Raw genomic sequence first — 9,879 nt, 5'->3', positions numbered from 1 at the left:
GAGAGGTGAAGTATCAGATTAAAGACTATGGCCAACACTTTGTTTCACCTTGACGTTCCACTCTTAACTACTTGTGTTTTTTGCCTTCAAGGATCCTCACAATGGACTTATGCAGCATTCTACCAATGGATAATGAGCAATGCTGTGATGCTTTATATCAGTCAATTCTTATCTGCATGGGTAAGCAATCAGACAATAGGCCATTTTTTTGTAATTTAATCAAATTTAATGCACAAATCTTTGTTAAGTACATCGTTAAAAATTATTTCATTCACCTGTTACAACTAATTTTATTTCAATAGTCAGAATGCGAATTGCATACATTACGTGTTATTAGGTAGGACAAGCCATAATGCATGTCTTACCTACACTTATTCATAACACGTGAAATGCAATAATTTGTAACGAAGCACTCACCAAAGATTGTGCATTGAATTTTATTACTTTAAAAAAATGGCCTATTAGAAAACATCCTGAATATGATGTCACATTTTCTGAAAGTTAAAGGGGCACGTTCCCGCCAGTGTAGTTATCGCTGCTCTAGTCATCGCCATGTTGGTTCCGAAGATCGACTTCTAATTTGCATACAACTGTCAATCAAGTACGCTGCCGATCGTGACGTCATGAAAGTGGGCGTAAACAGCAGCCGAATCTTAGAGCCGAACTGCGATTGGTATTACTTTGGCACACGTATGCGATAATCGGCATAGTGTGGGCATTCGGAACATGCCATCTGCGTAAGAGCCGTATTCCGTTGGTGTCCGTTGGCACCGTTCGCCAGCGGGTACGTATTTTGAACGCCCTCTGGAATACAGGGAACATGCCCCTTTAAAGGGACCACTGACTCACATGCAAATTGTTTTGCTCGCCATGTTTCGGATTTGCTACTTTTATCCTACTGTCAAAATATCAGCTTCAAATGTCACTTATAATATTTTTCATTTATTTTATTTAAGCACAGTCACTCTCTCAGCCTTAATGGTTGATTTTCAAAAAGTCTGTGACTGAATAAAAAATATACAAATTATATCACAAAACAAAATCAAGTAACAAAAGATAACAAAACATAAAAATATGCAAAATAATCAAATCAAATATGAAGACAAGGTTAAGAATTCAACTTATTTCATTCTAAATACCGGTAGATAAAGGTAAAAAGAAGGTAATTAAATGGTAAACAAATAAATTTAATTCTTACCCCAAAAAATGAAAAGGTTTGAAGAATTTTTTTTCTTCAAGTTGTGAAAATCCAAGTTGACAATTTGACATGCACTTACCAGTAACTTTTGATTAAATATGAATTCTCAGCCAACTTCAGTGCAGTTGTGCTTTTAGTATTCTAGCTTTGTGTTGGACTTGACAACTTTTTTCTAGGCGATATGGTCCCTGCTATTAGAATGATATGGAATCAGAATACATTGTTGAGGAGGAGTATACCTGCTTGTACATTGTATCTGTTTCATTGTACAGGAAGGAGAGTCCCAATGGTTATGATGACTAAGTTCCTTCTCTTCTTCCAGGTACTGGAAGGTTCTGAATGATTGATACAAGTTAGAGTATTTAAAGAAAGATACGGGTGGGAAAGAAAAGGAAAGTTCAACATGCATTCAGATTTTATTTTATTCTATATGTAGTCCATTCAGTAGTGCTGGAGCTTGTGCCTTATAACTGTGAGAGCAGCATCTCACCTACTTCGCCACCCTCTAAGAAAATGTAGACCCATCTTGACATAAAATCTTGTCACTTTGGCACAGCGATTAGGATTTTCTTTCAATCCTATAGATAATCCATACATTAATTAATCATAGCTTATTTATGAAAGTTATTCCATTTTTTCCTTCTTTTTTCTTCTTCCATTGTAGGGTGATCGTATGTGGAGCTTCACTGTAGCTCTATACCTGGTTGAGATCCAGGAACAATCTCTCCGTTTGACGGCCATCTATGGACTCTGTGTTTCCGCTTCGTCTCTCATCTTTGGTGCGGCCATTGGAAGATGGGTTGATAAGACGCCCAGATTAAGAGGTTAGATGTTACCTTTTTTCACTCACTCAGGAAGGCAATTTTGCCAGTGCTGGGGGGTGTTTCACAAAGATCCCAAGTTGAACTTATCTCCTAAGTTGGACTTAAAAATTACGGAAAGCTGTTAGCATCTTTGAAAATATTTTGTAAAAGTCATTTTAAAAGGCATAGAATGTTGATTAAAATCATTCATATTTTCTATTATCATGGGAGATTTCATGTTCTTGGTGTGGAATTTATGAAAAGTCTAAAATACTTGAATTTTTGCTTTTGAATATTTTATTTTAAGACTACAAATGGCCCTCCATGATGTTTAAGTCCACCTTAGAGTTAAGTTCGACTTGGAATCTTTGTGAAACACACCCCTGGATTATTGAGCGCTTTTTCTTCTTCAAATGGGAAGCATAGATCTCTCTCTATATTTGTTATAACATTTTTTCATGAAATGTCATGCATCTTAAAGCCCCACTGTCCTACTTGTAGCTGCTTGCTCCCTCTATAAAGAAAACTTCCTCGATCGGTGCCTGTTGGTCCCCCATGATCCTCTTTTTCTTATGTTAGTTGAGAGCTGAGTTAATGAGATAGCCACCTGTCAGTGACCTCGCTGTGTGGTCTAATCCCTTCTGGCCCATTAGTGTTGACGGTCTTTAAAGGTACTATGTCCCATTTGAAGGCCCAAAAATGAAAAGTTAAAGCATTTGAGAGAGAACAAAAATACTAATTTAGAACTTCCATCAAAACGTAAGGGCTTGAAAATGGCTTTAAGTGTGAAAATAACGACCATTAGTTGTCAAATCGACTTAAGTGATTGCAATCACTAAAGTAATAGTCTGATTTTCAGGGTGCTACATGAAATATGAAACAATGATGGTCTCTTCATCTTTCACCTGTCCTGAAAGCATAGAATCTTTCAGATATGTAACTTTGAACAATTATCATTCTTATTTCTCCTAGCTGCCCGAACTTCCCTGATCATCCAAAACAGCAGTGTCCTGATCAATGCTTGCCTCCTGTGTACAGTCCTCATCCTTAAGACGGACATCCTGCAGATCTGGAATGGTGGCCTCTACATCATCTGTCAGCTGATCATCATCATACTCGGTACCGTGGCATCACTGGCTAGCCTTGCCGAGATGATCTGTATCCAGAAGGATTGGGTGGTCGTCGTGGCTGGTGGGGACAAGGATGTCCTTGCTAGTGAGTTTACTACTCCTGGGGGGCGTTTCACAAAGATTAAGATCGACTTGAAGTTGGGCTCAACTATGGCAGGCCGTTCATGCCACTGTTTGCTCTCACAATGTATTGGCATTGGTCTCTCAAGGGATGTACAAATCATGGTCACAACTCTACAGAATTTACATTATTTTTGAATATTCATTATTGAAGTAAAAAATATTATCTAAAGATCATAATTGAGAGACCAATTGTGAGAGCAACGATGGCATGAACAGCCTTCCATAATTAAGTCCAACTTAAAGTCGATCTTAGTCTTTGTGAAACACCCCCCAGTTGTCATAAATGAAGTTTGATAAATGAAGTCTATTCTTGGAACCAGTTGTTCGTTGATAAATGGGGCATGAAATATTGTTAGTTGGAGTAAAGTTCACTGCTTCTGTTTCTGGGGGAAAAAAATGTACTGTAATCCAATTACAATGTTTAACACCTCAATTCTTTAGAGAAATTGCCACCTGTAGCATAGAAGGGGTATAAGGTCAAGACACATTTTACGACCAGATTTTGATAGAAAGTACTATAATATTTGATGTAAAATTTCAAAGAAGTATAATTTATATCTGATTTTGGTTTAGGATGGTCATATGAATATGATATTTGATGGTGAATTTTGTGACTGATATGACATTGTTGTGAACGCAGCCGATTGCCTCACATTTCTAAGTAGAGATTGAACAGAGGTACTCAGAAAAGTGAATACGCATAGGAGTTTTGTACACAGCCTGAATATTTATGTCGTTTTTCTTTTTTAGTTATGAATGCAAACATGAGGCGTATAGACCTCGTCAGTAACATCCTAGCTCCCATCGCCGTCGGTGCCATCATGACCGCATCTATGCTGATTGGGGGTATCTTTGTTGCATCCTGGAATGCCGGTTCCATGGTGATTGAGTACTGGAATCTTTCGAGGGTGTACAGGAATGTACCTGAGTTGGCTTTCAAAGGAGGCGTAGGATGCACAGGTAAAAGTTTGATGTATTTAAAGATGAAGTTGAGTTCTGGTCATGCAATTGCATTGTGAAAGAAACTGTCTAGAATCATTCAGAAAAGATTGATCATCTAGCATATAAGTATTGGTGTGTACTACAAGGTTCTGGAATCATCAAAATGATAAGAAATTTGGCCCAGTCTTGGTAAAGTTACAAGCACTGTACACAGAAAGATGTATATGGGACTACACAAACATGTGACATAAAAATCTGCCCCGATTTTTATGCTGTTACATGCCATATTTTGAATATTAAGGCATTTGAAGAGTCATGCTTTTCAGGGAACATTTTTTATCTGATGTTCTTCCACACTTGCATTATAAAAATGATAACGATCACAAATTATTTTTCACCTCTTCCCAGAACTCGACCTTCTCTTTAAATGTTTTGTAGAACATGTAGGCTGTCAAAAGTTGTTCTTCAGAATTTTCAGATTTTGGTTTGGTTTGGTTTGGTTGGTTGGTTGGTTTTAGTTGACTGTGAAGAAAGCAACCAGGGGACTGACGGCTTTAAGTCCTCTCCACAGGAATGTGTAAGGAGCTATGCCTGACCAAGGGGCACTAGGGCATTTAACTTGGTTTTGAACCAGGGGCCTTCCCGTTATGAGACCACTGCTGTACCACCAAGTCTTTGAGCCTCCTGTATTTCATTAGTTTTCATGAATTTACAGATATAATATGCGGACTAAGTTTGAATAGAATGGGAGTTCTAATTATGATTAGAAATCCTTGCAAATTAGGTTCAGTCATCTCACTTAGTTAGCAATAATACCGAACATGAATTGAATCTCCTCTATGCAACATATTTACTTTGATGTGCTGAGGGAAAACCATTTTGACAGTTCAGTTTAAAGCCTATCTGCACTAGTTTGGCCAGGAGGTATTAGATCTCCCTGCATGGTCACTGATGGTCAAATAAGCTCTCAATTAACATAAGAAAAAGGGAACCATGGGGGACCAACGGTCACCGATTAGGCATTGTTTGCTATATACATGTAGAGGGCACAAGTAGCTGTAAGTAGTGCAGTGGGGGCTTTAATATACTACCAATAAAGTGACCATTTTTGAATGACCCTTTTAACCGTCAGATCACATATCCAATTTAACTCTTGGCTAACACCTGCTGGTTATGCTTCTTATTAAATCATAGATGAAGCTCTTCCTGAGCAAGAGGTCACAGGTCAATACTCTGAATTGGGCGAACCAGCCATCGAAGCTCAAAGCGATACCCAAGAATCGAACGATAGGGAGAAAGAGTTAACCGAGGTACCACCAGCCACTCCAACATCACCAGTATCAGCTTCCGTATCGGCATCAGCATCTCAGCCAACCACCCCGGCCTCTATGACGACCAGGGAGGAGGATGGGGAGAGAGAGTTTACAGAGATACCAGTCACTCCAGCATCATCGGCCCCTGCACCATCTACTCCAGTAACCATGGCAACAAAGAAGGATGGAGGCTGCTGCGGTAGAGTGACTGCAAAACTTAAGGTGAGACAGTGAAGCTTTCAACCATGCCCACTTTAAATAGATTTATCACCTTGGTGGTAATATCAAGTATCAAGGACTTCAGAAGAAAATAGAGCAAAGGTCAAATTCTTTCTGAAAAGGGCAATGGCAAGCTATAAACTGCCAATGTGTACCTTCAACCAGAGCTTTTCCCAGACCATTTTGATAAGGAGGGTGTCGGCCAATTTGCTGACAAGTTAGCTGTCAAACCCCCCCCCCCCCAACTCCTCCTCTAGCAATGTCTCTGACTTCCATGTGTAAAATATCTGTGGTCCTAACAAACCACCCTGTGGGATATGCCCTCTGGAAGAAGGGTAAACTAAGTCCTTCCTTGAAGCCTGACCTCAAATAGAAATATGTAAGCTTGTAGGAGTGTCAATTTTGACAGACATTGCACATTACAAATGTTCACCATTAATATCGATCACTATTACTTCTAAACCGTCTTTCATTTCTCTCTACCGTAGGATATGTTCGACGGTTGGAAGGTGTACAAATCCTACGTGGAGTGTTGGGCCGGTCTAGGTATGGCTTTCCTCTACATGACTGTCCTGGGCTTTGATTCCATCACTCTGGGCTATGGCTACTCACAAGGTATGCCAGAGTATGCCATGGGAATCCTACAGGCGCTTGGATCCATTACAGGTAAAGCTAACTTTATTAATAATAATACGTCAATTCTTATAGTGCAGCTACAATATTTGAATATACTCTACTGCGCTTAATATAAAGTATCATATCATTACCCTGGCTGTAACTGAGCCACCATGATAAGGCGCTACAGCATTCAAGGAATTCTTTCCCTCCCATTTACTTCACCTGGGTGGAGAGTGGCAAATGTAGATTAATATCTTGCCAAAGGACACCGCACAGTATACGATCTGACTATAATCCGATTTGGGAAGAATTCGCAATAGCATTGATATGAATTGATTTATTGGTTTCTGCATCTTTTTTTTTTTTTTTTCATCATACATTTTCATGAACATTATATGGTTTGATACACTATTTCAAGTGAATATATAATTCATACAGATAATATACGAAATCAAACAAATCTATTGAATGCATAATTAACATACATTAGATGCAGGAAGGCTACAGAATATAAACATTCACACATCTAAAATTTTAATGATCACTGATTTGAATAGTCAAATGATTAATAAAATTTTGATTTCAATGGCCTTCAAGCTTTATCTGATTCTTGTTCTTCTCTTCCTTCTTTTTCTTCTTTGTCCTCTTTTTCTTGTCCTCCTCCTCCTCTTCTCTTTCTTTTTAAAATCTTTCATTATTATTATTATTCTTTGCCTGCACCGTATCGTTGAAAAGGTATCTTCGGAACAATGCTTTACCCAGTCATGAGAAGAAGAATCGGTCTAGTGAGATCTGGACTCTACTCCCTTGGGATTGAGATAGCCTTCCTGATGCTGTGTGTAGGATCACTATGGGCTCCAGGATCTCCTTTCATCTATGATTATGGGAACAGCACCATTGGTAAGTGGAAATCATGTACTGTATGTGAACTATCCTTGAGATTTCCTCCTCAGTACTACGTATACATGTATAGTCATTGCGAGTCCCCAAGAAGTTCGTTCATTTGAACGAAAGGAACAGCACAATTGGTAACTGGAGATTTCTACCGTATGTGAACTGTCCACCATTTGGACCAATATTTCCTTCACAGTGCTATGTATACATACATGGTCCCTGCGTGTCCCTAGGAAGTCCGTTCAACTTAAAGCCCGTCTGTACTAGTTTGGCCAGGAGGGATTAGACCTCCCTGCAAGGTCACTGGCAGGTGGTTATCTCATCAAATCAGCTCTCAATTACAATAAGAAAAAGGGGCATCATGGGGATAAACAGGTACCGCTTAGGCATTGTTGGCTGTATAGAGGGTGCAAGTAGCTTTAAGTAGTGCAGTGGGGCTTTAAGATTACAGGGACGACACAATTGGCCAGTTGAAATCATGTACTGTATGTGAATCACGGTTGCAATCGTAAACGCGATAAAACATACATGGTTGAGAAGGAAACACTCAATATACTTTCAAAAACTGGAATCTAACACAAGATATTCACTGCGACAAAGTGCGGGACCATTATTAATCTGAATTGATTATCTTGTTTGATACAGTGAGATAAAACCACAGAAAAGATCCTGCAGGTACAAAAATAGACGCTACAGGGGGGTGTTTCACAAAGACTAAGATCGACTTTAAGTTGGACTTAACTATTGCAGGCCATTCATGCCACTGGTTCCTCTAACCCCTCCTAGCATTAGTTTCTCAAGGAACGTATAAATCTTGGTCACAAATCTACAGAATTTACATTTTAATTGAAGGAAAAAATATTATCGAAAGATCACAATTGAGAGACCAATAGCGAGAGCAACCAGTGGCATGAATAGTCTTCCATAGTTAAGTCAAACTTAAAGTCGATCTCATCCTTATTGAAACACCCCCCAGGACATAAAAATGATAATTATAAGAAATCAGCAACCCTTCAAACCTTATTGGTAGACAAATATTGTACATTATACTTGCAGATGAGAGTCAGAGCAGTTCTCCACCTCTCACTTTGACGACCCCTCATGTGGGGGTCATGGCGCCACCTACTGTCGGTACAGGTACAACTCAAGCCCCAGACCTGTCCAGGGTGCAGTGTAAATACACAGGCACTGATCAACAACAGACGTCTCTCGTGTCCGCTGCTGTACTCTTCACAGGGATTGTGTTATCAAGGATAGGTTAGTTCTTAAAATAATTCTAAAATAGCAACAAAAATGGGACTAAAGCTACAAAAGATATTTTCTTTGCAACTTACATTTACATTTCATAATTTGAATATTGCAATGAACATTTTGTTTTACAGTGTCCTATTTTTTTAGAACCTTTATAAAATCATTTGTATCCTACAGGTTAATTTCTTATATGTCAATCTCATGTAAACAGAAATTGTTTTTTCATGTGTACAAAATCTACAGCAAGACAAAATTCTGTTTTTTCAGCTTGAAATGGAATACTAGATTTTCTGAAACAGAAAAGGTCTTTTTTTCAAATGAAAAATCACTATCCCTACATATGAGTGAATAGAATCAACCTTCATCTTACCTTTAAAGGGATTGGGTATCTTTGCCTCAAATTCTAAACAAAATCCTGGATTTTTGCTCATGCTGCACTCATAATTATAAACCTTTAGGTCAGTCAGGAATCCCATGACTTGTATCAATATTAATATTCATGATTGAAAATCGAAATTTCAAAAAAAGTTTCGCAACATTTTTTATAACACTACAGTCTATTGGTGGAAATGAGAATGGTAAAACCGGTCACTCAAAGATAGGTAGGGCTTCAATATTATACCATATCACAGACACTGATTACACATAGAGCCATACATATCAGATTTGTAAAACTGGAAACATTGTTAAACGATGCCTTTAAATGTCTTAAATGTCTTTTCATTTGCCGAGTCTAGGATTGTGGGCGTACGACCTTGTCGTGACCCAGCTGGTCCAGGAGAACGTGGTGGAGACGGAGCGGGGCGTCTTCAATGGGGTCCAGAGGGCGCTAGAGTGCTCGTTCGACATGATCCACTTTGTCCTGGTCATAGTCCTTCCATGTCCAGAGACGTTCGGCTACCTGGTAATCACATCCGTCGTGTTCATCATAATCGGCGCGTGTTGCTACATGGTGTATTCGTACAAGATAAGAGGACACTTGGTCCACATGGAAAAGTTCACGCCATGTTTGAAGAACGGTCATGTCTAATAAAGCCTGGGGGGTATTTCACAAAGATTCTAAGTCGAACTTAACTCTAAGTTGGACTTACAAATTATGAAGAGCCATTTGTAGCCTTAGAATACAATATATTCCAAACCAAAATTCAAGTATTTCAGACTTTTCATGAATTCCACATCAAGAACATTTGCCATGATAATAGAAAATAGAATGATTTGAATCAACATTTTATGCCTTTTAAAATGACTTTTACATACTATTTTCGAAGATGCTAACGGCTTTCCATAATTGTTAAGTCCAACTTAGAGATAAGTTCAACTTAAGATCTTTGTGAAACACCCCCCCTGGTATTCAAGCACGACTTCTATCCTTGAAACAGTTGCAGGTA

General features: G+C 38.7%; 1 protein-coding gene across 1 annotated transcript; it reads left to right on the top strand.

Annotated features, from left to right (window-relative positions):
- Positions 1 to 72: 72 nt before the first annotated feature.
- LOC115919867 (solute carrier family 40 member 1-like) lies at positions 73 to 9,678 on the top strand. The gene is made up of 9 exons (XM_030974420.1): positions 73 to 180; positions 1,863 to 2,022; positions 2,974 to 3,216; positions 4,005 to 4,214; positions 5,391 to 5,731; positions 6,217 to 6,394; positions 7,082 to 7,246; positions 8,297 to 8,497; positions 9,229 to 9,678. The coding sequence occupies exons 1-9, from the start codon at positions 133 to 135 to the stop codon at positions 9,519 to 9,521; spliced, it is 1,839 nt and encodes a 612-aa protein (XP_030830280.1). The 5' UTR covers positions 73 to 132; the 3' UTR covers positions 9,522 to 9,678.
- Positions 9,679 to 9,879: the final 201 nt, after the last annotated feature.

Source organism: Strongylocentrotus purpuratus, unplaced genomic scaffold (genome assembly GCF_000002235.5).
Source record: "Strongylocentrotus purpuratus isolate Spur 01 unplaced genomic scaffold, Spur_5.0 spur5_contig_866, whole genome shotgun sequence".
Classification (NCBI taxonomy): domain Eukaryota; kingdom Metazoa; phylum Echinodermata; class Echinoidea; order Camarodonta; family Strongylocentrotidae; genus Strongylocentrotus; species Strongylocentrotus purpuratus.
Note: the sequence above shows the minus strand (reverse complement) of the source record. Positions and strands in the feature narration are given on the sequence as shown.

Bases quoted from the DNA above. Each gene is read 5' to 3' on its own strand.
- LOC115919867 (XM_030974420.1), top strand. From the start codon at position 133: ATGAGCAATGCTGTGATGCTTTATATCAGTCAATTCTTATCTGCATGG. The intron at 181-1,862 runs GTAAGCAATCAG...CTTCCATTGTAG, and splicing joins GTCAATTCTTATCTGCATGG to GGTGATCGTATGTGGAGCTT. The intron at 8,498-9,228 runs GTTAGTTCTTAA...TGCCGAGTCTAG, and splicing joins GATTGTGTTATCAAGGATAG to GATTGTGGGCGTACGACCTT.